We start from the raw sequence: 16,229 nt of genomic DNA on the forward strand, positions 1-16,229 counted from the left end.
CTCAATTTTGTTGGAATAACTTGGCTTATAGAAATGTATCCTCCACTGCGTTCACTCAGTGTTTGCCTTTAATGACACTTCATGCAACATCAGTAATGTCATGATGAACTGGAGTCATGTTCTACTTCTCTAATGATTCTTCTTGGTCATACTTGCAGATGATGAACTGAAAAGAGGTTTTTCTTCAATAATGCTTTTTTACCTTTTAGCTGCATCTGGGTATTTTTGGCATCGGTGTCAGCAGAGCACTTTGAAATAATCCTACTGGTGCTCCAAAAGGACATGATAGTGGTCACTTATCAGTCAGCCACCTGCTGAAAAACTTACCTGTTGAGACAGTCTTATTGTTGTGTGTATAAACTAATGCTTTATAACACTGGGAGGAATTGGGATGCTGTTAACTGGGTTTTCAGGAATTTATTTAGTTGTCTCTACAAGAATTTTGTTTACCAGTCTCTTCACTTTTTTCTCTTACTCTCTTTTCTCCCTTTTTGTCTCTGTCTGCTCATAGAAGAATTTTTTTTTTTAAACTAAAAGCTGTCAAGATAACTTATGGGGAAATCAAGATGTTAAGTCTAATACAACTTCAGCTAAAAATTATGACACTTATGCTCACTGAATGACCCATGTGTTCTCTTCCATTTCTTAACTTTCAAAACTCTAGGACATTTAATCCTGCAGACTATTCGGAGTCTTCTGCCACTGATGGCTTTGGGACAAAATCAGAGATTTGGGAGACTGGTCAGAATGATGCAGATGATGGAACTGGTAAGATCTTCAAGAAGTGGAAGGATTGGAATGAAGATCTGTAGCATATTGCAGCTAAAATAACCGTTCTGTTAGAGTTCAATTAACTTTTGAAAATTTGTATACATCTCTTGTGACACAGATATTAGGTGATTTTTAAGTTTAGCTGCTGCTGATGTGCAGAGCCTGAGTGTCTCTCTGATGAGAATCAAGGGAGACATTTTGCAATTCTTTTATTATAGTACCAATAAACCCTTGAGGAACAAAGGAATTTGAAAAGTCACTGGAAGAACCTTGTATGTAAATAAGTGTTTAGATACCTTAATACTGCTTAAGATCTCACCAATTGTAGTTAAGGAGCATAAGTCCTCCTAGAATTGATTGGTCCACAGGCTTTGGGCAATAGGATGTGAATATCTAAGAAGAAAAAGAAAATAAAAAGTTTGCAAGTATGAATTCACTCAGTGACACTGGGATGGCTTTGAAAGTCCCATCTGCAACAATGCAGAAATTTAAGGATGTGAGTCTGTGGATGGAGGAGAGTTCCAAGATCTGCAACTTCTGAAGAGAAAAATTACTAACTAAACCACGAGTAGGCACTTGAATTGAAGCCAAAAATCCATTGACCTGTCTGAAGATCAAGGCAGATGTGTGTTTCTGTATGAAGTTTCAAGTGAGAAGTACACACTTCCAGCTAGAGCCAAGAGACTGACATAGTTTGGAAAGGAACCATTTGGCAGTGATTCATGGTGATTCAGAAATGAGGGTGGCCTGCTTATCTGTGATGGGAAAAATAGGATATCTTGTTGCTTCCTGTGTTCTGTGATAGGAAATGAAGGCAATGTAAACCGTGTGTTAGAATGGAGAAAGTCAGGTATGTTTTTGTCCTCACTTGGGAGCCACTGAGTGTATTTCTTTTAACTGCAGCAATGGATAACTCTTCTGATCTCTTCATTGGTGAAGCCTACTCAGGTGATTTTTCATCAACTCCTGTGTCAAGTGTGGAAGCTGATCCTGAAGGGCACAGTGTGTCTGTTGAGCTCTGCTGTGAGCCACTTGAGATGCAGCTTTCTAAATGTCTTACAAGCTATTTTCCACTTAACTAGAGAAGACAACAACAGGCTCAAAGTTCAGGGAGGCTTATTAAGCAGCTGTCTTGTTACTCTGATTGCCTTCTCAACCAGTGTGGAAGAGTGGTTTTGAGTATATTAGTGGTTGTTAATGGGAGCATTCTTCCCAAATATGCTATCTCTCTAAGGAATTACTTCTTATATTACTTGGTGCTGTAGCACGAACAGAAATACGTCTTTTGTTTTCGCTCACGTTAGTTTTTCAAATAAGGAAGATACCTAATGTATTGAAAATTCCTTTGGGGATTCTTACATTATTGTTTGCTACCTGTTAGCGAGGGGCAAGGTATGTTACCACAGGCGTTGCAGAAGCTATAAGGTTAACTGAGTAAAGAAACATCTGTAAGAAAGGTACTAGGAGACTGGATCAGAGGTAGAGAATCACTGTTTTCTTACTGCTGATTGCAGTTGTAAGGGTATAGCTTACATATGACTTGTGCTCTACTTCCAAAATGAACTCAAGTGTTCTGAGACCCTCCCTGCTAACTCAGAGTAGCCTCCGTGTGCCTCTGTTACAGCAGCCTCTGGCCTTGTAGGCAGAGGTAGAGCCTCCTCATCCTTATTACTCAGTATTAAGTAATGGAAGAAATCTGCCTAAGAATAAGAGTAATTTGGTGTGGGTAAACAGATCCTTCTAACAGTATGAATGTGTCATTGTGAGAGGTGTGCTGCTGACAGAGTGGTGGAAATTCAGTTTTGATGTGTGGAATTTCTGTTTGGATGCCAAGCACATTTTTGCTGTGCACACATCACCAGCAACCACACTGGACTTCAATAACACAGTTTAAGGCGTGCATGGAAATTTGGGAAGCATTGTAGGAAGAAGGCGTCAGAAGGCATTTTCTCTGGCCTTGTCAGATGAATGAATCTTTGAGGTATGAATGAGTGGGTGTCATTGTGAGGGAGATCCTGCAGAATTACGTGGTTGGTGGAAAATTAAAGTAAACTAGGTAAATGTGAATGTTCTTTTTCGGTGTTAAGTACCTTTTTGTTGCTAATCTTAATTTACTTTCAAATGAAAAAGGTACAATAAGTGACAAAACAAAAACGTCTCTAAAGATGCTTTCTTTTATGGTGTTGTAGACAGGCTCTAGGAATGTCTGAAAGAAGTCTCTGGGCCAAAAGGAATCACTTCAGAAAGAACAGGCTTTAAAATTGAATCATCAGTTGTCCAAGTGGGTAGCACTTTCAGCCTTTTGATGGAAAGCATCTTGAGGGTTACAAGAGGAAGCTGCAGCTGGGATAGTAATTTTACAGCAGAAGAGACTGCTGGGAAGGAACATGGAAGCAGTGCTGTGGGAGGACAGTGAAGTAGGTTGCATAAAGTTGAGCATGAATTGACTTGTTAATCCCAAATTAATTTTCAGGTTCGCCCCCTAAATTTACAGTGCTGTTTTGTTAATTACAAATCAATGACCCAGTTAAATTCCCAATGGCGAGTCAACTAAAGTTCTGAATGTGGGAACTATATGTGTATGGAAAACTATAAAGCTTGCAGTGGGCTTTATAGATATCAGGTAAGAATTTATACAGGAAAGACAGGAAGGTCTCTTTATTCCTCTTTACCCAGTTACATTTCTTATTTCATCTAAAAAGAAGGTAAAAAATATTAGCTTATGCTATCTGCTTGGAAAACGAGTGTCTTTCATCTGCAGTTACATTAAAGAGGTGATAACTGGGTAACTACCTAGAGAAATAAGAGATCTTTGCTTACCAAAATATTTTCTGGAGTTGTTATACCAATATAAACTCTTTGTGACATTCTGAGTTATGTACTAAGTATTTCGTTCTTTAGCCCTGCAGGGGAAATTAATATTTTCTTAAAAAATAAATACATATTTGTTTTCAAAATGTAGTTTCTGTCATGTGTACTCTGAAAGTGCTCTAGAACCTCATGCCCTGATTTATTGAAGATGCCAGAGGCCTCATGATAACTTGAATAGTGTTTCTGAGTGCACCATTGTGTAATCCAGTGGAAAAGCTAGCTGGTTCTTTGAAGGTAAAATTTAGTGTTGGCTGAAATATAGACTGAAGGGTAAGTCTTTAATAGCTCATAATGTTATATGTAATTGTATCCCAAATATTACAGCATCAGTTTTCCTGCATCCTAATTTATATAGAAATAATGTGCAGATAAAAGACAAAGAGAAGGGACAGATGAACAGAAACAATATTACCAGTCCTGCTCCAAAAGGAAATAAACTTGAGCAGCATAATTTCTCTCTTACCTTTTTCAAAATGTACAGGGCAGTGAGAGAAAATGAGCACAAATCACAGCAGTTCTTATGCATAAATTATATTAGAGGTGCTCACTTCTCAAAGTTGGTTGTAAATATGGCCTTTTGTTCTGGTACTTTACTCACATCTCTACTTTGATAGAGTTTCATAAGTTTCATGTTACCTTTGTTACTTTAGTTATGAACATCCTTAAACTACTCTGAAACTTAAGAATGACTAGAAATAAATAATAAATTATAGAATAACTTTCAAGAGGAACAGCTGTGTTCCTTGGAAGGTACAAGGAAGTTGGTGTTTGGGTTTTTGTTTTTGGGAGAGAGTTTTGTGTTTCTTTTTTTTTTTTTTTTTTTTTTTTTTTTGAAATTTTTGTTGTAAAACCCAGAAGGAAAATTTTTGCAATATCTGCTGTAAAAGCCAGAAGGAACATTTTAAGAAAACATTCAAGTCTTTCTAGAATGCAAATCCAGAAGGAAAGATCTAGTACATAAGTTCGGCATAGACCAAGGTAAATTTATTTTGGGGCTAATATCAATGATTATTCGAAGAAAGGGTAAAAAATTAAGGAGTGTGACAGGGAGAGAGGATAATTGGAGGAACATAGCTGAAGACTCATCAAAATATGTATTCTGTTTTTATTGGCTTAATAACTTTCTAAACTGAACTTGTTACAAAGAAAAAGAGGAAAGGATCACAAATAACCACCTAGGCTGAAGCTTGTATGACAAGGATCCTAGAAAACACAAACCATAATTTTGATGGAAAACAGAAAACTCTTGAAGTGTGATGCTTTTAAAAGCCTGTGGGAAAGATTGGGAAGAGGATGCATGAGTTGCAGTTACACCAAGGTGGATTTTGGACTAAAAAGAAATTGATGCGCCCGTGGCAAGATCTGACTTAGTAATCCCATTAATAGGAGGAAGACATTCAAAAGCTGGATTTAGTGCAGAGAAAAGTACTGAAATAACTGAGAGTGGAATGATTGAGTTGGGAAGGAAGAGCTGTTAGTGAATGACACTAGCAAACTTGGCAGCCTGGGTAAACTAATAAAAAGGTGAAAGGCTGTACACAGAATTTAAAAGAATAAACCCTCAGGACTAGTTTTATAAGAGGGAACAACAGACAGTTGTTTAAATTTAATGTCAGAAAAACATCACAAGTATTATTTCAAGTAGGTTTGGTCTCCCAAAATGTGATGGAAGATACGCTAGAATCTGACTTGATGTACCTGAGCTTTTTTAATGTTTATTTTGTCAGACTCTGAGCTCTGTTTTAGTGTTCTAGTGTCAGTACAAGGCTTGTCTTCTAGAGACAGGCCTTGGCACTGGCTTATAGAGATAAATACAAGTAGGGCAAATACTTAGATTTCTTCTTCAAAGAAGAAATACTGGGGGTAGGGATTCTGTGCTGGTCAGGGGAAGGGAAAGAAAATCAGCTGTTCCTCTAAAAGCTGCTGATCATTGGGCTTTTCCTCCTTTTCACAATTTCTGTAGAAATGTGTGGATTACTCTAGAAATTTGAGGCATTGTAGTAGTTTTGCTACAGGATATGGTTATTCATAAAAACATCATCCCTGGGTAGAGGCCTTTTGCTAAAATGTAAGCATGAGATGTTTCAGGCAACTCTGTATTGCTCCACAGAGCCCACACAGAGCGGATGTTACCTTGCTCAGGACCTGCCAAATAATTTTGGATTCCAAGGTATAGTTCCCCTCTCTTCCCGCCACTGTGTGTAACCTCCATGGTCATCCCGTTTGCCTGACAGGACTGGCGCCGCTCAACCCTCCTCTGCCAAAACCGCTGTGGTGTCACGGGGTACGAGAGGAAGCACCAATGCAGTTCTGGCATTAGTACCAGGTGGCTTTGATGCTGTCTTTGGGGGGCTTGTTTCTGAATTAATGTGTCTCAGACCAGTTCCTGGTTAAATGAAAGGAGATGATTGAAGCAGCAGTCTTTTGCTTTGTACTTGATCCAGGGTGCTGGCGGCACTACCTTTGGTGCTGGTGTTTTCTTTGCTTGTGGTTGCACAGTTTACACAAAGGCTCTGGTTGTTGTTGGAATAACCTTCCCTGTACTGCTGCCAGTGGTCAAGGCCTTCAGTCCCTTTATTGCTCTTGCATGTCTGTACCTGCTGTTTCCTATAGAAGGAGTTGGGTTTTTGCATCCAGAGGATTGGTTTCTGTTGTTTTGCTATTTGTGCATGCTTCACTCTGCTCAGAGTTTGCCAAATCCAATCTGCCACAAGTTACAGGAAGTGTTTTTTGGCTACAGTGGAAATTTAAAGACTGTCCTGCTACCATAGTAAGGATTATTTATGTTCTAAAATAAATTGCTCTCTCAGGGGAAGGAATTGGAGCTGTGCTACTCTGAGGAGTGAATTAACAGGTTGGAAAGTAGTCTCCACAGGCATAGCTTGGGTCTTGAAATTGAATGTGTTGAAAGTAGGATTGTGGGTCTTGGAGCAGGTGTTGGTGGTTGTGTTTTGTTCTGTATGCATTTGTGTGTGAAACTAGAGGATCCTGTGGGAGGGTTGAGTAACTTTTCACTGCCGTTGGACCCATAGGAGGAAGTTCTTCCAATGTTTGAGATTAATCACTGGGTGCAGATGTGCGTTCATGCAAGTTGAGTCCGGTACCAACGTGACTAAGAAATTCCTGAAATCAGAAATCAAGGGCAAGGGGGAGGACTGGTGGTGTTTCCCTCCCAAAATTTTAATTCTGCAGATCAGTTTCCTAGAGCTTCCAACCATGTTTCCAGATATGTTTCCAACTTCCATCTCCTTGCTTTGTGTTCCACAGATAATGAAAACAGGATTGCTTGTAAAGCAGAAGGATTGAAACACAGTGTTGTGCCTTTAATTTGTACCTGTTTTCTTTCTTTCCTCTATTATAACAGGGGCATGGAAGAACTCAATAGAAGAATGGACAGCAGAAGACTGGAATGAAGATGTAAGTCCAACTGGCTGGATATACCAATTGATTATTTATTCTCTTCAGAATTTGTGTTGTTTTCAAAAACTAAATATTTGAAGTAACCCATTATTTCAAGTTTATTTTCAGTAGAGTAAAAATAAGTCATCCCTTTTGCCTCCTCCTGCAAGGTGGAATGCCAGTGTTTGTCCTGGAAATGTGTGAATGTTTCATGTAACTGATATGGAAACTCCATCCTTACCTAATGTGATAGGGATGTATCTTTTGAGAGAATTGAAAGAAATTCTTAAATTCCTATGATTTCCCTATCAGATAATGACATCAAAAGCTGACATATTTTAGACCTGTCTTTAGTTTCCTCAGTGTGTGCTAGAGGTGGACTAAGGGCTAAAAATGGTGGAAATCTATGGGCTATTCTCACCCCTGTTTGATGCTGGTACAATACAGCGTTTGTCGGTAGGGAGGGGTGTTGAGCAGTGGTGACTACGGATAAAATTTGTTTTAATTAGTTACTAGAGCTGAATAATTTGCAAATGAATTTTGAAATCTCTAGCCCATTGTTAATTTTTATTCATTTTGGATCCTGTAAAAATCCCTATAACCGAGGAGAAAGTTATTTCTCAGCTAATATTCAGAAATAGTGAATGAAATGTCAAGATGCAGATACATTAGCCCAAAACATGCAGAAAAAAAAAGGGGAAAATATGTTATATCTTTTGTTATAAAAATAATTGCATTCTATCACAAAACATTTTAATGTATTGAAATCTGCCTTGCAAATTTTGGCAAATCTGTTACAGTAGGACCCTTATTGAATATGGGCTTTTGTAGGAAGGCTATAAGTTCTCCCAATCTGGGGCCAGATGCCATCTAGTGCCTCAATCAATGACTGGGAAGTAAAACTAAAGTAATTGTTTAATAAAATGTTTGTAAAATACAAAATATATTGGAATAGCATTTGAAAGTAAGCCAGTCATGTGGCGAGATTTGGACTTCTGCAAGATTTGAACTGTTCCAGTGAAAAATACTTTAATATAGCCAAGTATCCATTTGTTTTATAGGAATAAAGACACACCTTCAGAACAAGGGCCTGGTGTCTGGAAAGCAGCAACTCATAAGTTTTCAGGATTGTAGTGGATGATGGAAAAAGAACAGCTCAGCATGAGCTGATGCTGTATTAAAAAAGCTATTTTTGCCTGTTGGCACTCTTCCCCATCTCTTAGTCATTCTTGAGTTATGTTTCTGTATGTGTATGCTCTTGAATTTGATTCTTAAGTACCAAATCAAGTTTCTCATTGCTTTTACAGATGCAAAATTGTGTATTGTAGCTGAAATGTCTGATCAAAGATCCTTGAGAAGGGAGATTTTAGTTTAGGGAATCTGAAAGGATTACTTTAGGAGCATATGGTAGACTCTGGTTTTACTCTAGCAGAAGTGTAGTAGGAACCTGTATCTGGAAAATGGATCCGTGCATTTAAGTGTGTAACAAACACCTCTAGTGGCATGACTATTGATTAAAAGAACCAAGGAAGCTGATATATGTACTGGCCGCAGGGAAAGACCAGGCGTTTTTTTTAAAGAATATTTCTGTTTAAATCTGGTGTCCTTTAGTCAGATACTAGTTATGAGCAAGTGAGTGAAATTTAACGCTATTTGACCCAAGAAGAATTAGGTCTTTGTGACCTAATAGTCCTGTCTGGTCCTTATCTTTTGCAGTGAGTATTAAGCAAGTATAATAGGTTGTCAAGGTGCTATTAAATAGAACGGAAACTTCTTGCAGTGAAAATAAGAGGTTGTGTTTTGTTAAAGGGATATTCAGGACATTAACAATGAAGGACTAGACAAATATTGAGGTACTTTAGCTGGCTCTGGATTTTGCTCTTAAAAGAAAGTAAAGTTTAACTATATCAACTATTCCAAAGGAAAGAAATAGAATAAATACAAATTTTTGGAAAGTGGGTAATGGCAAACGTTTTCTGTAAAGTGTAGTGCTAGTTTTTATTTGAAACCACAACTACACTTTTTTAAAAAAAGAAAGAAAAAAAAAAGAGTGTCTGTTGCTGGGAGTGGTTTATTTACCAGGAAGCAGCATGAGAAGTTGTTTTAATTTCTTTACCCTCACTACAACATACCAGAACAGTAATAAGCTTTTTTTTAAATTTCTGACTTGTTGATGTTGAGTTTCGGTGAGGATGCTGGAGTATATTTTCCTCTTCTCCTCACCATTCCTGTATTCCTTTAGGAACTGATAGCTAGTTGTCAAGTGCATTGTCTGTTTGGTGATTGGAGAATGATTTTATCATAGGAACAGGAGCTGGAAAGCACGGGCATTTCACTGCAGATGGAGGACATATCCCTGTGAGGCCAACACCGACAAATGGCTCACAACCATTCGTTCAGTTCTGGGAAAATGCCAGAGCCTCAGTGAAAGATTTGTGAGTGTAGTGTGCAGCAAGCATAATGGCTTGATTGGGAGCTGAAAATACTACTTCTGAGAAATACTAAATACATCTGGTAATAAAACTTTTCAGCTGCCACAGCACGAAATACGTGTTTTGACGATTGCTGTAATCCCTGCAGAGTACTGAATGAAGTGCTTGATTGGACCTTTTGGCAGTGAGTTTGCCACAGGTTGTAGTGTAAATCTCAATGTAACTGAGCTGGTAGCTGGAGACTTCGGTTTGCATGCTGGTTCATCTATAGAGAACATTTATTCTCTCACACATCAAGCATGCATTTGCATTGTCACAAACATCCTCAGTCTCCTTAATTTGCTGAATTTCATCAGTGTTTGTCCATGGTTAGTCTTTTCCTGTCTTATGTGAGTGTAAGAAACTGGTGATATTACAAAGAATTTAATATTTAACCAAGGGATTGCAGACCACAGAGTGTTGCTTGTGCCATTAGCTGACTTCCTTGTGCCATGTAATGCAGGAATATCATAATACCCCAGAAAGTACAGTATGCATTGCTCTAAAATAAAATACATCGTGAGGAAAGAGCTGAACAATAGAGGAACAGCCTTTTTAACTGAAATGTACTTAAGTGGAATGTTCTTTCTTTGTTTTGGTCAGTACACAGAGTTGTGGGCTGTCAGCATTCATCTCAGGACAAGTGATCCAGAAACGAGGGATTAAAGTGCATTGTGTTGGCAGCAAGGGGGGGAAAGAAATGGAGGGAGGAGCTGTGTTAGGACTGATTTCTTCATGGTCTCATGTGCTTCTTGCAAGAGGGTGCTGCAAGAGTATGTGAGATATCTCTACTCTGCCTCTGAGTGCTGATTTGCTCCCAGTCAGCTCTTCTGTGCCCTTCTTAAATCAACAGTGTTTCATAGGAGACCCCTATCAGATGTCCATATTCAGGGATACATATGCTCTCAGTAGAGCTGCCTGTGGGATGGCAAATTAAATCGACTCGTGCCCATGATGTCCTTTAAACTGCTAGAAATGTATGCAGTTAAAAATGCATCATTCTTAGAAGAGCTGTATCAAATGGCACATTCTAAAGGTATTCTTTTGCACAGGTCAGTTATTCTTCAGTCAAAGACAAGGCTACTAGAGGAATTAAGGATGATTTTTAAAAAAGCAAATTTAAAATAAGAACATTGTACATGCATAGCTCTGTCTTGCTAAACCTAACCTGTACTGACTTAAGATCTATTCCAGTTTGCAAGTACTCCTGTCAATAGAAATTAGCCCTAGGAAGCTGTAGCTGTTCAGCTACTACTTTTTAAAGGAGAAAAAGTGTTAAAAATCCAACCACATGGCAAAAAAACAACCCCCTCTTTTCCCCCATAGTCCCAACCAGCTCTGCTTCTCCAGGTGCCTGTGCAAGTATCTCTCTGTATTGTAACAGCATGGTGAGCATAGTGCAGCTTTCCTGTGGGTGGTCTGACTTGTTACGTGAGTGTCAGCATGACTCTTATTTTATTACAGTTTCCCAGCTCGTGCTCTCAGAGCTCTCAGTTAAAGACCTTATTGCCTCTCCTAACAGAGCTGCCAAGAAGGAGCCATGAATGCTGGTTCACTGAACTTACCTGTACTTACCTGCCTCTGGTGGGTGCTGCCGGTGGTGGGAGCTGAAATGTCAGATGCAAAGATACATGGAATGAGTGGGAGCAGTGCAATGTGTTACCCATGTGCAACAAGATTTGTCAGAGTTGCTCTGTAGTGTCATAAATTGTCTGCACATTGTTTGTAGAACGGCTGTCACATTAATTACTTTCTACTGGTGTATTTCAGTTAAACTGTTTCCCAAGCTGATGTAGTTACATTGGTATACAGTTCTATGCTGGTGCATAGTAGGTCAAATTTCCTAACCCAACCCTCTAATTTAATAGGTACTTGATTCTGTGAAGAAGATTTTACTGAAGTTTCACTACATGTTTTTGTCTTTTTAAGCAGAGCTTCAGATTAGCTGTTTGCAATGGTAGTTTGACTTTACTTTTATCTTGAAAATGCATGACCAAAATGAAATTTCTGCAGATCTTGCAGGAGGGAAATGTGACCATATGAAATTCTTCCCCCATCTCTTTCAGCTTTCTGAAACAAAAGTCTTCACTGCATCTTCTGTTCCGGCTGAAAATCATGTGACTCCTGGGCAAAGGTAAACTCTTCTTTCATGTTTTCCCTATACTTTAAAAACCTTCTCCTTGATTAAGCAATGTTAGCTTGCACACATAAAATGCTGAATAAAATCTCCGTCAGAGATTGGTCAAGCTCATCTAAAAATTGAAAAAGCCCTGCTTGCAAATTGTTGTTTCTGTGGGTTTCTGAGTTACGTATTTTTGACTGGGAAAGTGGAGACAAACTTACCAAATGTATGAGCATAACACATCTTCTGCATCAGGACTCCTTACAGGCAGGAAGAAAAGTAGCTGGGAAGAAAAAATTTTTTGCTGCTGAAAAGGAAGTTCTGGCTTTAGTGTCCAGAAAATGGGAAGCCTGTCTTTGTAGATGCAGAAAGTGTTCACAATGTAGCACTTTGACAGATGTGTTAAATGAAAGCTTGCATTGACAAAAAGGTAAATTCCCTGGTGAACATCACAGTTACTAGCCTTTACTGATGACAGAGGGTTAAGATCAAGAACCAAAAATAGGTCAGTTGCTGCCTTCCTTTGCTTGCCTTTGTCTTCAAATGCCTTGCTGGTGATGATGAGGAATCAGCTGCTTGCATTAACTTCATGTTCCTGGAGAGCACATCAAAGTATAGTGATGAAGACTTTGGTAGTTGGATAGCATGAGATCTGAAAACCAGATAGGCTAATGGTTCCAAGTGCCCTGTTTCTGCTGTACTGCAGAAAAATTTTCAGTATAATGTGGATGTGATTTGCATGAGGCATGGTGTCACATGGTGTATAATTTATATTTTTTTCTTTCTTAAAGGTAGTATATTCATGTGTTTTTGTTCTGCTCTTACAGTGGATGTCCCTCAGATTATGTTTTAGTTTATCCACTCAAATTGGGGTGGGATTTTTTTTGTTTGTTACTTACTGGCAAAAAGTTCCCTTCTCTTTCTTTCGTATGATAGACAAAAAACATTTGAAAAGACTGCTAATCAGTAATAATTCTGTTACTGGGATGGCAGCTTTAGTATTGCTAGTGCTTTCCCCAGTGTTAGTGAAGTTTAATCACTGTGTTCATTCCCGTCAAGTTTCACTTTTTCTTACAGCATTGATTTGGTGACACTGCTTCAAAAGCCAGTCACATCTACCCAAGAAACAGAAGGCAACTCATTTGAGTCTCCCCAGCAGCAGACCTTTGGCCAAGCCTTAGTATTCACAAATTCTCAGCACAGCACGCAGATGGCATCAGGAACAGGCAGCTCCAGTGCTGTAAACTCTTATTCTCCTCAAAGTCTGGTAAAACTACCTTATGCTTTCTAAATATTTTGTTTTTAAGTGTTGTTCATGAGTAAATATTTCAGGTTAAACAACTTTTCCGGTGCTGGTCATTTCATGAGATGTTTTGGTATTTGCTGAAAAATGAAAATTAAGAATATCTTTCTTTCCTTTCAGCACCCCCTCCTCCCACCTTCCCCCCCCAATTTAATTTTTCATTTTGCTGGTTGGTTATTTATGCATTTACATGAAGTAGTTATATTAATTTTTGATTAGAGAGCAGATGTGCTCATTGCTTGCTGATGTAGGATAAAATAATTTGTTTATAGTTAAGAGTTCTAGGCCAGAAAATGGATGTGTTATTTCCAAGCACATATTCAACTGCTTCTTGTGGAAGCATGCCTATTTCTGAGTCACTTTTGAGGGTGTGAGGTGAGGTGTTTGTTCTCTAAAAATTGGTCCAACTATTAGTAAATCTATGATATTTAAGATGCATAAGTTCAAGTATGCAGTACTTACAGTAGTGGAAGTTTTTACTGGTCAATTGTTAGTAATCTATGTCTGAAAAGATTTTAGTTGCTGCCAGACAGCAGCTGTAGGCATTGACCCTATGATTGTGTTCAATTATTAGTTAAAATATTAACTGCACTCCTTCCCCTTTTCTTCTCTGTCTTTTGGTAGTCGGCAGTTCTTTGTTCTGGCTTTGGAGAGCTCAGATCTTCTAAACTGACAAATTCTACTGGTTCCCAAATCTTGGACCAATTGAAATCACCAGGATTGGGTCAGTTTACCTCTCAACAAACTAATAGCAGTTCTGCCACCACTAGCACAGTTGCTGCATCATCCTGGGATCTAAAACCACCTAGTACTCAGTCCTCAGTCCTCAGTCAGTTTGGTAAGTGCTTTGACACAGGTTCTTGTCTTTCTCTTTATATTAGCCAGTAAGATTCCTTAATGCCAATGATAGTTTAAAATTACTTTAATTAAAGACTTTTTTTAAAAAAATTAATCCTAGTAATACAATTACTTGCAACATTTTAAGTGTTATGTTTATTTGCTGGTAATAAACATCACAAGTATATAATAATCTAAGTTTTGTTAAACTTAAGCCTATCCCTAAATGTCATTGCATGTTTAAAGTTATTGAGCCTTCCAGGTAGTGACATGTTTGATTTAGTGTGTTTGAATATTTACATGGAACTTTGTTGGTGACTGTTTTTTCAACAGATACTGGAAAATACTTATTTTTATTCTACTATGCTGCTTTTAGCTGAGTGTAAAGTTGTGTACTTGTATTTTTTTTTCCCATATTCTCTCTTCTAATCATTACATGAATTTTGAATGAGTACTATGTAATTTCTTCATAATGTGCATCACGCCTCAGTGTTCTTTCTGTAGTGTGCTGTGAAGGATTTGGATTACTTGTTTTGTATATTTATAATTATATTAATTTTTCATGTAACTGAGTGAAATTAGTAGCAACAGTGAGAATGACAGAAACTTATTTTCTGTAATGTTGTTCCTAGCAGTATCCTCACTGTGAAGAAGATAGCTCTTGTGTCTCTCGTGTGTGTGTATGTTTATGTGTAGATAAGCAGCCATTGGTAGCGATTACTATCTTTGACATGCACAAATTAAAAAAAGAAAAATTATATACATTTTAATGCTTTCTAATGGACTTCACCAACTGAATAAAAACCCCTTCACAATGGAGATGCGGGAGGTCTCTGTGGTGGTTGACCAGTGCTTTAGGTCATCTCTTGGCTTTCAGCATCTAGAAACTATGAAAAGGAAGACTGGGGAAAAAACCTATTCATGTCCAGCATCTTTTTGATTCTCAGCTATTATGAGATGGTAGAAGACTTCCTATTTTTTTTTTAAATCTTCTTCTTTGCACAGGAAGGGAATCCTAACTCATAATACCTCTAAATTTTAACAACTCTTTACCTCTTGGAAGTAATCACATTACATGAGCACAGTTAATTACAGTGAAACTTGAAGTGTTTGATTAACATAATCTGTAACAGTTTTTGAGGACTTGTGTGTGATAATATTGTGACTGTGTATATAGGTTTGTTTTCACATTTTTGGAAAAAAACTAAATAATGCTTGGCCACAGCCGTTTATTTGAAGTAGATGTATCAACTGTTGTCCTTATTAGTGTTTGAGTGGTAATGATCCATGTGAAACCCGTGTGATGTCTGAAAAGACTTGCAAATGCTACAGAATCATAGCTATTAAGCATCACTCAGATTCTTCCATAAAGAGTAGAACTGTGAAGAGCAGAATTCAGTGCTTTAATTTTGGTATTTCTTTTTTTCCAACACTGACCAGACTTTAAATCCCAGCCTGAGCCATCTCCAGTTCTGAGCCAGCTGACACAGCGACAGCAACAAATGCAGGTGGTTCCTGTTCCTCCTCCTGGGCTGGAGTCATCCTCCTCCCAAGTAAAACTCCGAGAGCCATCACCAGTGGACACCTCTACAGCTGTTAGCAAAATATTACAGCTCCCCACTATCTCTATGGATAGCCAGGCAGTGACTGTTCATCAAACCCAACAGAAACAGATAAAACCGCCAAAAAGGAGGATAACTCCAGCATCCAAGGTGGGTAATTGAGTGATAGCTTGTCATTAGTAAACTTAAAAACCACAAAAACTTGTGTCAGCAGTCGCATAGCCAGCAGGACCGGGGCAGTGACTTGTCTCCCTGTACTGGGCACTTACTGGGTGAGGCTGCACCTCAAATCCTCTGTCCAGTTCTGGGTCCCTAATACAAGGAAGATGTTGAGGTGCTGGAGCATGTCCAGAGAAGGGAGCAGAGCTGGGGAAAGTCTGGAACACAGGTCAGAGGAGCAGCTGAGGGAGCTACAGAGGCTCAGCCTGAAGAAAAGGAGGATCAGGGGAAACCTGATCACTCTCTAGAAATGAGGGTGTAGCCAGGTGGAGATTGGTCTCTTGTCCCAGGTAACAACTGACAAGACAAGAGGAAACAGCCTCAAGTTGCACTAGGGAAGGTTTAAATTGGATATCAGGAAAAATGTCATCACTGAGGGGGTTGTCAGTCACTGGAGCAGGCTGCCCAGGTAAGTGAGAGAGTTACCATCCCTGGAACTGTTTGAAAGATGTGAAGACATGGTGCTTAGAGACATGGTTTGGTAGTGCTGGCTTTAGTAGTTGGACTTGATCTTAGTGTTCTTGTCCAACCTTAATGATTCTATGATTTGATTCGGTATATGTTTTATGTAAATTGCAAGGGAGAAGGAGAGCAAAGATCTTGGTCTATTTCTTATCTGTGTAGCAGGATGTACTAAGCTGGATCACTATTAGGTCCAAAATATTGTGGTGATA

General features: G+C 38.6%; 1 protein-coding gene across 6 annotated transcripts in view; it reads left to right on the plus strand.

Moving 5' to 3' along the window:
• Nucleotides 1-16,229, plus strand: part of UBAP2 (ubiquitin associated protein 2) — a 96,083-nt gene that overhangs the window by 44,255 nt on the left and 35,599 nt on the right. For 4 of the 6 annotated variants that reach the window (XM_041461805.1, XM_041461806.1, XM_041461807.1 and 1 more), the window contains exons 8-14: nt 665-768; nt 5,753-5,812; nt 7,007-7,059; nt 11,579-11,646; nt 12,712-12,901; nt 13,562-13,775; nt 15,215-15,486. In XM_041461805.1, coding sequence (XP_041317739.1) covers nt 665-768; nt 5,753-5,812; nt 7,007-7,059; nt 11,579-11,646; nt 12,712-12,901; nt 13,562-13,775; nt 15,215-15,486 — 961 coding nt within the window. The remainder of the gene's footprint in view (nt 1-664; nt 769-5,752; nt 5,813-7,006; nt 7,060-11,578; nt 11,647-12,711; nt 12,902-13,561; nt 13,776-15,214; nt 15,487-16,229) is intronic. The other 2 variants (XM_041461809.1, XM_041461810.1) reach the window with 1 other exon arrangement.

This window comes from Pyrgilauda ruficollis, unplaced genomic scaffold (genome assembly GCF_017590135.1).
Source record: "Pyrgilauda ruficollis isolate IOZ18807 unplaced genomic scaffold, ASM1759013v1 scaffold155, whole genome shotgun sequence".
Lineage (NCBI taxonomy): Eukaryota > Metazoa > Chordata > Aves > Passeriformes > Passeridae > Pyrgilauda > Pyrgilauda ruficollis.